Raw genomic sequence first — 13,728 nt, forward strand, 5'->3', positions numbered from 1 at the left:
TGTCATGATGTTGATCTCGTGGTGTTGATGTGTATGTCTTACTGACATTTGTATGTCCTAGCTAATGTCTCCGAGATGCGTGCCAGCCTTGATGGAGAACACATTACAACAATATATTATTATGGGTTGGGATTTGTTGATTCATGAGAAAACACATGATCCCAACCGATTAGATACAATATCCAACAGTTGGGATTTATGCACATCTTGATAACACATATCTCGAAGATACTTATCCTGAGGATAAATCTAAACCATATGATTTTGTGTTTCAATGGTTGGGATCATGTGTTTTTTCCATGAGTGATTCTTCATGAGTGGATCATGTGATATGTATTCAAGATATCTGTTGTTTCAGGCTGGTTGAACATTGTTAGGCCCTGATTTAATGGGCAGAATATTTTTAAGATCGACCTTACACTTATGGGCTCAAATATGTAGACAATATGTCAGCTGTTTCGGGCCGGTTGAAAATTTTTAGGCCCTAATTATTAATGAGTTGAAGAATATTAAACTTAATCTTACACTCATGGGCTCAAGATCAAGGCCCGAGTCGAGTCTGTGGGCCTCTAATCGGCAACTGCTAAGCAACAAGGCTAAATTTTTGGGTACCCCTCTAGGTAATGGTGAAAATTAGAGACACCCTTAGATTTTTAAATTGAATAAATACCTAAACGAAAATAGATTTCCATGGATAGCTCAGGAGAAATACCCTCTCACGGTGGCATGTGCAAGAACCGTAGATTTTTTCCCTTGGAAGACACAATTGCATATGGTAATGGGGATATGCAATTGTGTATCCCAAGAGAAAAATTTAAGATTCTTGTACGACGTTGTTGAGTTATTTTGTTAGAGTTGAGTTAGACAATCATTACTTTTTTCTAACTCAACTCTGAGAGAATAATTCAAAAACTCAATGATGTGGCAATTGTAGATTTTTCCCTCGGGATACACAATTGCACGTTGAGTTTTTTATTTATTCTCTCAGAGTTGAGGTAGAAAATCATTACACCTTGTAAAACCCTAGAGAAAACAAGAACTTTTGAGTTTTAATCAAAGTTTGAAGACTAGGGTGTTTAGGTCATTTTCTATCAGTCTCCATGGTAGAATCAAAGTCAAGGGATGCGTCATAAGTTTGAAAACACAAGGGGTATCTCAAGTATTCACCAAAATTTGGAGGCGCGAGCGCGAGCGGGAGCAGAGAGAAACAACATTGAGTGAGTCGCACTTGACCTAAACTATGATTTTAGGGCTCCGCCATACTCTCTTATTGAAGTAAGGTTTTAGAGAGTAGAGTTTGTTCTTCCTCTCTTCCTTCGTCTACTCCATTAGATCTACGATCTCTTGTCTGGTTTGAGAAAGAGAGAGAGAGAGAGAGAGATGGCTCTGGCGTTCGATGAGTATGGGCGGCCATTTATAATCATTAGAGAGCAGGGACAGAAGAGCAGATTAAGAGGTTTGGATGCACAGAAGGCCAACATCTCTGCTGGTAAAGCCATTGCTCGCATCCTCCGAACATCTCTTGGCCCCAAAGGAATGGACAAGATGCTTCAAAGCCCCGATGGCGATGTCACCATCAGTAACTCTAACTCTCTCTCTCTCTCTCTAAATACTTCTATCTGTTTCTTTCTTTACTACTCTTTCGATCTTTTGGAGAGATCTCTCACTTCATTTGGTCATAGAGTTTGCACCTTTTTTTGTTTCTTTTCTTTTGGGTTTAGAAAATGTCGATCCAATCTAGAGTTTATGATCTCTTAGAGAGGAAATGTAGTGCAAGGAAACATAATTTTTTTATTATAGATTTTTTGCATTTGATGGTGTCATTATTGAACCTTGACGCAGTAATGGATTCTACTTCAGTGAAATTTTGTGTCGGATGAGCCCAAAACATGAAGGGTTTTAGTTAATCCTGGGATGTTATCTATGATAATTAACCTCAAAATCAAAGTTCAAGAATCCATCAAACTCTCCACATGGATGCTAACTTTAAAAGGGCATTGTTATGGTCATCCCTGGCGTACAATTGTCTCACGATTTCATGTTCTTCAATACTTACAACACATGATTGCTGAGGGTCATCTAATGGTCTGGAGTCTGGACCTTGGGATGACAGCCTGTTGGGGCTGATATTGTCATTTTCCAATTTGATTCATGGCCATCTAAATTGGGTAGAGTACAAAATGGAACCTTTAATATATATATGTGTGTGTGTGAAGAAAATAAGATGCTTTCAATTTTGGGTTTTTTTTTGGTTGATCTTCTCAACCTCCTTTAATAAGTTATTTTGCCCATAAAAAATGAAGAACATAAGACAGCTTCATAAAATTTCGTTGGTCGCTTTGAACATATTTTCAATCCTTTAATTGCTGACTTTTCTTATTTATTTTCTCGTTTCAGCAAATGACGGAGCAACAATCTTGGAACAAATGGATGTCGACAATCAAATTGCAAAGCTGATGGTAGAATTATCCCGGAGTCAGGACTATGAAATCGGTGATGGCACAACTGGAGTTGTTGTCATGGCTGGTGCACTTCTGGAACAAGCCGAACGACTATTGGAGCATGGTATTCATCCTATTCGGATTGCTGAGGGCTATGAGATGGCTTCCAGGATAGCCTTTGAACATTTGGAGCATATATCTCAGAAGTATGATTTTAGCCTGACAAACATAGAACCTTTGGTCCAGACTTGCATGACTACTTTATCCTCAAAGATGTAAGTTTATACTATTTGCATACAACACTATAATCTGTTTAACTACAACCCCCTTTAATGTTGGAATAACATTTACATTATTCTAATTTATCTGATTGTATATTCCTTCTACTTGTAAATGTAAAGCATGACTTTTACGCATTTTCTTGCAGTGTGAATCGATGCAAGCGCACTTTAGCTGAGATTGCTGTTAAAGCAGTTTTGTCTGTTGCAGATCTAGAGAGGAAGGATGTCAATTTAGATTTGATTAAAGTAGATGGAAAAGTAGGGGGGAAGTTGGAAGATACTGAACTAGTTTATGGAATTCTTGTTGACAAGGATATGAGCCATCCGCAGATGCCAAAGCAAATTGAAAATGCAAAAATTGCTATTTTGACTTGCCCATTTGAGCCACCTAAGCCCAAGACTAAGCATAAGGTTGACATTGACAGTGTGGAAAAGTTCCAAACTCTACGTCAACAAGAGCAGAAATACTTTGATGACATGGTTCAAAAGTGCAAGGTAACGTTATAATGTAATATTTATGAGAAGAATTTATTTGACTATTGATCAATGAAAAATTGCTCCTTTGGTATCTCTAGGTATATCTTCTTTTCATGTTTAGTTGTTGGCACTAACTATAATTCGTTCGTCTCTACAATTTCAAAATGACCATCTGTCACTGATAAGATGATATTATGGTATTGCTTAGTAGTAGTATTTTCTGTTGTGACTGCTGGTTTGAATCATTGCAAAGCAACTTTGAGGTCGTGGGTTCAAGTCCAGCTTACCCATCAGAAAAGAAAAAATTTGTACTGTGACTGTAAATATGCTCTTGTCTCTCTTAAACGACCACCTTAACTTTATTTATACTTTTGTGGGTAGAGGATGGCAACTAGCTCCTATTTGATTCTTGACAATTTCTATTTCCTAATTCTTGCAGGATGTTGGTGCAACCCTGGTTATCTGTCAATGGGGGTTTGATGACGAAGCAAATCATTTATTAATGCACCGAAACTTGCCTGCTGTGCGATGGGTTGGTGGAGTGGAACTAGAACTAATTGCAATAGCTACAGGTTGGCATTTATTATGGTGAACTTGACTTTGGTGCTAGCGTCCAAGTCTTCCTTTTGCACTTAATCATTTATCATGTGCTACTGTTTATGTAGGTGGAAGGATTGTGCCTAGGTTCCAAGAGTTGACGACTGAAAAGCTTGGGAAGGTATTTCTTGGTCTTTTCTATGTTAATTTCTTCTCAATTTGAGGAAAAACATTTTTTGTTTTGGTTTTCATATTTGTTGTGTCTTATTGGTAGTTGCTATTCCAAAACTTGTTCTGAGAGACTATTGATTCCTACTTTCTACCTTTCTTAAAATCAGAATGTCCAAGACAATCTTTTAGGAACCCCTTTTCTACCTCAACATTTGTGGATTTCTCCTACGTTTCAGGAATTCTTTTAGCAGGGTTGCTTCCACAGTTCAGCAATTTTGACTCTAAAATTGGAAGAATGGCGACTCTTAGCATTAGAAGCAAATATTTCTTTCAAGTTTTGTTTAATCCAATCTGGAATCATTATGGGTAGATAAGCCTGGGGTTTTCAACGTTTTGTGAATCCATATCCAAAATAAATACTTCATTTTCTAATGATTTTCCGTATTAGACATGATCAAACCATTACAATTGACTTTCCATTAGTATATCACCTATTGAGGCGGGTACCGCATTGTAACTAATGTACTCATTTCTGACTTTATTGTTATTATTCTTTTGATTCTCAAAGTCCTTTATGTATTGTTTGTGTATTTTCAATTAAATGATTTTATCCTTCTTATCTTATCCATTCAGGCTGGTTTAGTTAGAGAAAAATCATTTGGAACAACAAAAGAACGAATGCTGTACATCGAGCAATGTGCGAATTCCAGGGCTGTAACCATATTCATTCGTGGTGGTAAGTTTATTCTTTATTTTTTCTGTTTTGCACCTCTTTGAGTGATATGTTCCGTTTACCTTTCAACACCAACAAGGTAACTTAATTGGTGGATTTTGGTTTGCAATAAATTTTGAAAAGCAAGTTTATATTCATTTTGTCTTGTATTAATCAATTTACCGTCAAGTTATTTTTATTGTTGCTACATAAAAGATCTCTTAAAGACCTGAATTTTATAATCTTTCAATTGGTCTTCTCTCATGCATCTTCAACTTATTTACTTAATTTCTTATGGAATTAATTGTTGTGCATATAACCTTTAAGAAATATGATTTGTTAAAAGGGACACCTCACCTTTTATGGTTATTTACTTTAGAAATCTAGGCTTCTAAATTAAGTAGGACCCTTATAGACTATATACATCACATTGAAGGCATATAATATAATCCCTAGTTTTGTGCTTTGATGATCATCAATGAAAGTCAGTAACAGAGGCAAAGGAAGCTATCCCTTTAGGAGTGATATTTATTAGCTTTTCGATTGCATTACATCACAAGGCAAACATGTGCAAAGTGCACCCAAAAAAAATCTAGGTTGAAGATGATATAAGTTTTGGTGTTTGATGATGGTTTAGGTAACAAAATGATGATAGAGGAAACGAAGCGTAGTATCCATGATGCTCTATGCGTGGCAAGGAATCTGATCCGCAACAATTCTATTGTATATGGCGGTGGCTCTGCTGAAATTTCTTGTTCAGTCGCTGTAGAGGCAGCTGCTGATAGATACCCCGGAGTTGAGCAGGTAAAACAACTGTCTTGTTTTCTTTTATCCCCATGATTTAAGGGAGCAGATTTTGGTATGGGTTCATGAAGCACAGAGAATGAGTCAGATCCCATGGCCAAGTCAAGTTCTAGTCGGGCAAAGTTGGGGCCAAGTCCATGATGAATCTAGGGCTTAAATTGGGTTGGGTTCGGGCCAGATCCGAGTATATTCAGGTCCAATTTTTTATTCAGATCCAGATCCGAATCTACTGAATTACTTGATTGGGGTCGGATAATTTCGAACAATTAAACATTTTTTTTCTTCTAATTACTATACTATTCTATTTTACTGTTATAATACTTTTATTTTATGAGAATTCATGTTATATTAAAGTAGTAGAAAAAAGATATTTTGAAAAACACAAAAATATAATTTTCAGAGGAATACATCATTTGGATCTAGGCAGATATGGGGATGGATCTGTATCCAACCTGGATCCGACTTGGGACAAGGGACATCGACCCATATTCGACCCATTGTATCATTCAGGTCCAAATCCTCTAAATTCGGATCACTCGGATTTTGGATAAAATCCAACCCATTTTTTATGCCCTAGATGAATCGTGTTTTCCTGATTAATGCCGAATCTGACTGTTCAATGGCCTGTCCTGAGTCAGATTTGCTGATCCCTTAAACAATGTTTTCTCCTCCACACTCACTTGGATTAGTTGAATATTTTCGACCAACTTTGAATTATTTTGCTTGCAGTATGCTATTAGAGCCTTTGCAGAAGCTTTAGATTCCATCCCCATGGCTCTAGCAGAGAACAGCGGACTCCAACCCATTGAAACACTATCAGCAGTCAAATCTCAGCAAATCAAGGTAAAAATAAATGAATAAAATACATAATAGGATGGCTTTCTTGGTTTCATCCCTGATTGTAACATCTTTCTCATTTCTTCATTTGGATCATCGAAATAAGCATTGTTGGATGTGCATGCAGGAGAACAACCCATGTAGTGGAATTGACTGCAACGATGTCGGGACGAATGACATGCGTGAGCAAAATGTTTTTGAGACCCTGATTGGAAAGCAGCAGCAGATCTTACTGGCGACACAGGTCGTCAAGATGATTCTCAAGATCGATGATGTTATTAGCCCATCAGATTACTGATGGTCTCCAATTTTGTCTGTCTAGAAAGCATTCACTCGAATTATGCTTGAATCTGTCATGCTTTGCTTCATATTTTGGGCCCTCGACTACCCGATTGATAGACTAATTATTTAAATCACTTGGAGGTCATATGTTGAGAAAGTGGGACGCTTGTTTCTTTCTTATATGATGAAATAGACTGCATTATATGGTTTTCCAGGATAATTATTTTGTTGTGTTACTCCTTTAATTGTAAACTTCCTATTTGGAAAATCATTTGAGGATTTTTTTGAGGTTTCTGTCAAAATGTCTAATTTTTTTTATCTTCAGTAATTTACTTAGAGAGCTGCTATTGCCACACTAACTTTTACTAATGCCAGACCAATTACTATTTAAATTACCAAAGAATTGCACACAGTTGGTGTGGCAATAGTAACTCTCTTTACAAAATCCATTTATGATAAAAGTGCCATCTCAACTTGAGCTGAGGTTTTCTTCTGCTATTTTACTGTAGAGTCATTTGAATGTTTGGTCATTAAAGGGTCTATTTAGATCATGATTTTATAACTAGTTTTGACGTCTTGTCTTGTGCATGAACAAGAATGAGTTGTTTCGGACATGAGTTTTCTTGTTCAACTATAAGACAAATGAACCATGGTTTTAAATCTTGACATTGTTTATCCGTCTTGTTGGTGGATGATACTGTATTGGACGAGTCATATCAGTCTCGGATGAGATTTAAAACCATGATTTAGATCCTCAAATTCTCCCCTAAATAATCTACAATGTTAGGTATATGTTGGGATCATGGTTTTAAATTTCTTTCGAGACCAAGACGAATAGACAAGTCAAAGGTAGCGGACGACTCATTGTTGATCGAGACGACTCAAACATGTTGGAAAACTAGTCCAAGATGACTCGTTGGAATTGGTCTACAGCTTTTTTTTTTCCATGGCATCTTTAAGTGGTGGTTGAAGTACTGACATGATTTCCCCCATTTTAGATATGAAATGCTTACACTTGGGTTCCTTCCTAGCTAGATTTTTGAAGTCATACTTGAGACATGAGATGAAATCTGTCCGTCCAAAGCCCAAATGGAATGATCGCCACATGATCATAAATATCTGACCGTAGAATGTCAAAAATGAGTTGAAAGATCAGATGTTACTTGGATTGTCAGACATGGGGAGGGACCCATTTTGGTCATAGGAGATCTGTTGATTTGGGCCTTGGCCCATTATATGTTAGGCCCTTTAATCTGCTTGAATCATTGTGGGGCTGAAGTTGGGCTGCTTATCATCCCATTTCAAAGGCCTATCCGTCCAAATCTAATCATCTCAACTATCGAAATCAAAGTCAAGGGTATGAGGTTAAGGGGGACACTTACAGAGCTCCTTAAAAGGTCATGGATGTATGGTTGCATTCAGTCCAACAAATACTTTAGGAGGATTATGGGCATGGGCTCCTCTTCATTTCAAGAAATTCTATTGGCACCCTAACTTTTACTAATTACACCCAATATACAAATTCTCACTTTCCAACTAAAAATTAGAGAGATTCTATTGCCACACCAATAGAAGCTCTAAAAAAGTTAACGCTCACCCTTTATAAAATAGGAATTAACATTTCCACATTAAAATTTTCTTCATAACACTAGCACAAGATAAAAAAGTCACGAATTGCTACTGTCGACAATAACCCATAAAAAATAAAAATTTGACACCACGACAATCGTCTACTCTTACCTCTTGATGTTAATCTTGTGCTCTTTGCTCTTCGATATCTCTCTATCAAAGATAAGAAAATATCCAAACCTAACATTCTTTCCTAAACTGAGATAATGATATTTTCATCCTATTAATTTTTTATTTAATTTTCTAAATTCAGTTGGGTGCAATAAGTAAAAGTTGTGGTGTCATTAGAAGTTCTCTTTATTTGTGATCAACCCTTAGTCCATTGTCCCATTTAAATTACCCCCGAGTTGACCCAAGAAATGAATGAGAGAGAGAGAGAGAATCCCATCTAACATTCTAACTTACTGCCAAGTTGACTAAACAACTGTGTGTGTGTGTGAGAGAGAGAGAGAGAGAGAGAGAAGGCCAAAATAAACATAAAATTCATTCTTTCAACACATCTGTTCTTGTTCTCTCTAATCCCAACAAGATTCCCTGTAGAATCCAAAAGGGTTTTATGAGTAACAGGCCGAGGTTGTTATCATGAGACCAAAGGACAACATTATAGATTCACTTAACTTTCTTCTAACTTCACTTGTAATATATAACCTTCTCCTTTCTCTATTCATCTTTTTTTTTTCTTCCCATTATTCTTAACTTATTTCCAGCTAATTATTGCCAAATATATATAACCATATTCATCTCCTAAGCAATATTGCCTTCCAATCATGATCAGCAACGTGAACCCTTGATGCAATTGAGCGCACCGGCTGCCATTGTCATCGAGCCCACAAGCGAGGATGGCTTCACCCCCAAACTCGAAGCCTTAGAATAGCTCGATGATCCGCCTTCCCCGGATATTGTGAAGAATGCACCATTCAACATCAAATCTCCTTCAGATCTCCAATTCCAGTTCCTCCATTCAATCTCGGACGCCCCCTCACGTTCTGTCACCTGTATGTATCAATCATCAAAGATTGAAGTTAACCAACACAAGTATATAAAAATAAAAGAAAAACTTCACAATAGAGATATATAAGTTCTTGTTATTCTTTTGTGCAAGGGTAAATGTTCAAATAATTATAAAAAAATTCAATATTAAAATTGACAACGTCATCACATAATGTTGATAATTTGATAACATTTTGTTAACATTACGTGGTAGTCGTGTCAACATTAGTAACATTTCGGAAATATTGAAAACTTTTGTAATTATAGATTTGAGAATTTATCCTTCGTACAATGGGTACTTGTGGCATTTAAATAAAATAAAGTTACATATATATATAATTAATGGGTTTAAACCTCTTTGTTGAATCTACTATTGGGTGCAGTAAATATATTCCCTTCGCTGTTAATAGTGGGTGCAGCACTCCCACCAATTGCATACTGTTCCCAATGAGAGTAGTCATTGTTCACAATGTGAAAGTACCCAAGTCTACATCTGCAAATGTTAAGAAGAGAACACATTCAAGATCATCAAAACAATTACCAACTTGTTTAATTAATTAAGCATCAAAATTATTGATGCCCATATCGATCACCCACCATCCAATGGTGCGTGATCGATCAAGGCACATGTTCATTCCTAAGGGTGAATTACCATTTCATAAGTTGAAAATTATTTATTTACCATTTCGGCTAACTGTTCATTTTAATTACCAAATTGTGAATGATCACTTTTTTGTTAAAAAAAAAAAATTCAGAATAGTAACAAATTGGGAGGTTTTAAAGTACTATTTCTCAGGTTTAAAGTGACTATTTCCAATTAGTCACTTTAAACTTATGAAATTGTCACTTTAAAACCTCCAAATTCGTTATCGTTCATGTTTTGGTAATTAAAATGATCAGTGAGCCAGAATCGTAGATTTGTCAAAAGTTGATCACTTTATCGTAAATATCCCCATTCAATAACTATACCTTGGTATCCTTTGCCCAAGACCTTCTCCAAAGTGGTTGTAAACTACAGTGACTTGCATGTTCTCGTCTTGAAGGAAGGAATCACTATGGCCAAATAGCATGACTTTGTCATGATGGCTCATGTAATTATTCGATATGGTTATAGCCGTTGATCCACGAATCGCATCAATGAGTCCATCATGGCAATTGGAGAGAGAACAATGGTCAATCCATACATCGGTACCTCCAAAGATGGAGATCCCATCACCATCCGATATATCCCTCCATCCATAATCAGTAGGGGAACTTCTCACATTAGCCTTCCCACCTGGCTTGCAATCATGTATGTGAATTCCATGTATGATGATGTTCTTGACATTTTGTATGGTAATGCATGGTCCACCGGCGATGTGAACATTTGCACCCCTACCATCGATCGTCTTGAACGAGTTCATGATGAGTTCTTGCTGTAGCGCGATAACCATATCGCTATCAAAGATGATCCATAACGGCTCAGATTGGATAACCCCATATCTAAGAGTACCCGGCTTTGGGTTCACTGGGTCATCGTCTGTTGAGTCGGTAACCACGTATATACTTCCATCCCGTCCACCGATGGCATCCCTACCGAACCCAGTGGCACAGTCGGCTAGCCCTTGACGATTGTTCTCCCAATCGGGATCACACCGCCAACAATCGTCAATGAGGTTTCCGGTTCCACAAGAGAGGTAGCCCAAGTTTCTTCTTGAGGCATTGATGGTCCTGAAAAGAAAATTTGACACATAAGTAGCTTAAACTTAATTTATACTAAGAACTACTACCCTTAATATGTATATTCCTAGTGTAGAGAGGAGAGGGAGTAGTTTACTTTTCTGCTTCGTGCACCACTTGATCAGGGTCTTGGACTGAGGAGGAGGAAATGAGGGTTGGAGATAGAATTGCAAAGAGGAAGATAAGAGAGAATGAGAGATTCTCCATTTTCTTTTCTTCTCTCTTTGCAATGAAAGATGAGGAAGAAAAGAGAGACTTGTGAGAGAGTTTGTAGGATTGAGAGGGGATTATATAGGGCTTAATGGGTTGATTAAGTTAAACATGTGGGCCCATCTAAAGTTGGGCTGTTAAGTGGACAATATCTTCTTCCCAATTGATCCATGGAGTTATTTCTCTCCTTTCTCTTTCCAAAAAGGAAAATTTACTTAATAGACCCTGCGATAGGGATGTCTTTTTAAATAGACCCAAAGTTTTCCGATTGTATGTTAATAATTCAATTATTAAAAAATCTTTTTTTCTTAATAATCCCTTACCCCAATAGAATGACAGATTCAAATCATCGAGATCAAGATTTATATTGTAAAGATCAACCATTAACTCAATTCGTCAATCTAAAAAAATTGAAATGTTGATCTCAAATCATATTCAAATGTCGAGATCGACGATTTATAGTCATTGTTTTCTATGATTGTAAAATATTGATCTTAACGATAGGAGCAAAGGTTGATCTCAAATTTTCAATGATTGGAATTGTTGATCTCGATAACTTGAATCATTGGTCTTAATGATTGAAAGGAGGTGAGGGGGCATTAAGAAAGAAAAAGTTTCTAATTGGACTATCAAGATATCCCCCTAAAATTAGGGGTTATTTAGAAGAAATCCCAAACAAAGACAATGAAATTGAATAAATTGACTTGCATCCCACATTTGTGTAGGATATTTGAAATATCTTGACTCAAAAAAAAAAAAAAAAAAAAAAATTATTGTTGCTTCTCTTGACCCTTGACTTCGTCAAAGGCTGCCGAAAAACGTTGAAAATTTGAAATCTCCCCTCAGTGATGAAACTTAGAAAGGTTTGAAATTAAAATATAAATAATTGTAAGGCGAGGTCCTCGTTTCTCAAGTGACATTAATATTCACATCGTTTCACACATTGTTGACGTAGATGGGTTTACAGAACCATAGATGTTTTTCATCGAGATAAGAGTGAACACCATATATGTTTATGTGTGCACATCCACATCAATAATGTTCGAAACGATGTCAATTTAATGTCATTCCAGCATGACTCTTAAATGTAATATACATTATTTGACTAGTTTTAGAAGATTATTTTTCCCTTTTTTCCAAAGAAAAACATAAAGTTAGGCCCCTGTATTTTGGTTAATATTTATTATACACAATATTTTAAAACTGTTGAGACCCCCTTTGACCGTACAAGACTTCTTTATGCGACTAATACAAAATAACCTAAATGCCCTTAACTTCAACCTATTCAAAAATGCAATTTTTTCTCTCAAAGCTCATGTTCTTCAATTTTTAGGGTAAACGTTTTTAATCTACTTCTTTGATATTGAAAATAAGATATAATATTTTAGAAATTTGTATTTTTTATGGATAAATTTGACTTGAACACATTGCTTTGGAATGTGCCAAACCAACTGAGAAATCAAGCGATTGTGACAAGAAATTGACAATAAGGGGTTGAGTAATTGAAAAATTATCCTACAACTTGAAGAATTTGAAGATAATAGATTTTTGAAAAAAAAATCAAATAATTTTGAGTCAATATTGAAGATGAGGGCATTTGCATCATTTCATGTTAGTCCTACGAAGACATTCAACACATTGGTCTATCTCAAATATTGACCAAAACCAGCTTAGAAGACCAAATATTCTCAGTCAACTTGATGACTTGGGAGTTCTAATGGAAACCCACGTGAGCTTTAATCACTCACACTGACCCGCCTTTTGTCCCTTCTAGTTGAAATAGGGTTGCAACTTGGGTGGACTGACCCGAACTCAACTCGGACTTGACCTAATTGATGGATAAACCTGAGCTGAGTTTTATAGAAAATGAGTTGAGCCTAAATTAGAATAACTCAATCCCACCTAAATTTGGGTTGAGCTGGGGTTAAGGGATTGGGCAACCCAACTTAACCCAAATCGGATGTCTATATAGTAATGTACAAATATTTTTAAAGTAGTTATAGATTTTTTTTAATACAACTTTTTATTCCATTAATTACTATGACTTCTGGACAATTAGATATTATTGATGTGGGCTTTGATTAAATATGATTTATCTAAAAATTCTCTTAAAAATAGATTTGGAGGTTGTATGTGATTTTTTTTTTTTTTTTTAAAGATATAAAATTTATTTATTTATTAAGATAAAATTAAGGTCAATTCGTCTAAAATTGCCTAACTCGAACTAATTGAACTCAACCTGATTTTAAAAGATCAAACTTGGATTATTTAGCTCAAATCCGATAGTCGGATTGAGTTGAGCTCAACACTAAATTGAACTATAGCTATCCAATTAAATTAAAGATGAAAATGTGAGTCTCGCTATGTGGTATAAATAAGGCAATGTGGATGTGTGGTGGCGACTTAAGAGCCTTCCCATCTATTTGACTTGTTTTAATTTCAATTTTGCCACATGACAGATCATTATCAACAAGTTGCACTTGAACCTTTACACGTGGCACCCATTGAATGATGTATTATGCCCAATAATTTAGGGGGTCCATGGGTGGGTTATGAACCATTAAATTTGAGCCTTACTACAATGACTCAACATAACACTCAAATATATAACATTGGTATTTTGAGAATAAGCATGTAT

The 13,728-nt window shown here is 36.1% G+C and overlaps 2 protein-coding genes across 2 annotated transcripts; one reads left to right on the plus strand and one right to left on the minus strand.

The window, feature by feature from the left end:
- The first annotated feature begins 1,206 nt into the window (after positions 1-1,206).
- Positions 1,207-6,836, plus strand: LOC147395044 (T-complex protein 1 subunit epsilon). The gene is made up of 9 exons (XM_086453894.1): positions 1,207-1,579; positions 2,398-2,716; positions 2,869-3,217; positions 3,639-3,771; positions 3,865-3,917; positions 4,541-4,643; positions 5,257-5,423; positions 6,153-6,266; positions 6,388-6,836. The coding sequence occupies exons 1-9, from the start codon at positions 1,381-1,383 to the stop codon at positions 6,556-6,558; spliced, it is 1,608 nt and encodes a 535-aa protein (XP_086310020.1). The 5' UTR covers positions 1,207-1,380; the 3' UTR covers positions 6,559-6,836.
- A 1,795-nt stretch (positions 6,837-8,631) lies between these two features.
- Positions 8,632-11,135, minus strand: LOC147395045 (putative pectate lyase 18). Its single transcript, XM_086454420.1, has 4 exons — positions 10,978-11,135; positions 10,131-10,871; positions 9,516-9,654; positions 8,632-9,164 (listed from the first exon to the last, which is right to left on the minus strand). Exons 1-4 carry the CDS (start codon positions 11,085-11,087, stop codon positions 8,943-8,945), a joined length of 1,212 nt encoding a protein of 403 aa, XP_086310546.1. The 5' UTR covers positions 11,088-11,135; the 3' UTR covers positions 8,632-8,942.
- Positions 11,136-13,728: the final 2,593 nt, after the last annotated feature.

This window comes from Akebia trifoliata, chromosome 9 (assembly GCF_017979445.1).
Source record: "Akebia trifoliata isolate Shusen 1 chromosome 9, ASM1797944v1, whole genome shotgun sequence".
NCBI classification, from domain to species: Eukaryota; Viridiplantae; Streptophyta; class Magnoliopsida; order Ranunculales; family Lardizabalaceae; genus Akebia; species Akebia trifoliata.

What these genes read in the sequence shown, in the direction of transcription:
- LOC147395045 (XM_086454420.1), bottom strand. Translation starts at nt 11,087, where the DNA reads ATGGAGAATCTCTCATTCTCTCTTATCTTCCTCTTTGCAATTCTATCT. An exon ending in GTGGTGCACGAAGCAGAAAA is followed by an intron (nt 10,872 to 10,977) that starts GTAAACTACTCC and finishes TTTTCTTTTCAG; the next exon opens with GACCATCAATGCCTCAAGAA. An exon ending in CTTGGGCAAAGGATACCAAG is followed by an intron (nt 9,655 to 10,130) that starts GTATAGTTATTG and finishes TAACATTTGCAG; the next exon opens with ATGTAGACTTGGGTACTTTC.
- LOC147395044 (XM_086453894.1), top strand. Translation starts at nt 1,381, where the DNA reads ATGGCTCTGGCGTTCGATGAGTATGGGCGGCCATTTATAATCATTAGA. An exon ending in CGACTGAAAAGCTTGGGAAG is followed by an intron (nt 3,918 to 4,540) that starts GTATTTCTTGGT and finishes TTATCCATTCAG; the next exon opens with GCTGGTTTAGTTAGAGAAAA. An exon ending in TCAAATCTCAGCAAATCAAG is followed by an intron (nt 6,267 to 6,387) that starts GTAAAAATAAAT and finishes ATGTGCATGCAG; the next exon opens with GAGAACAACCCATGTAGTGG.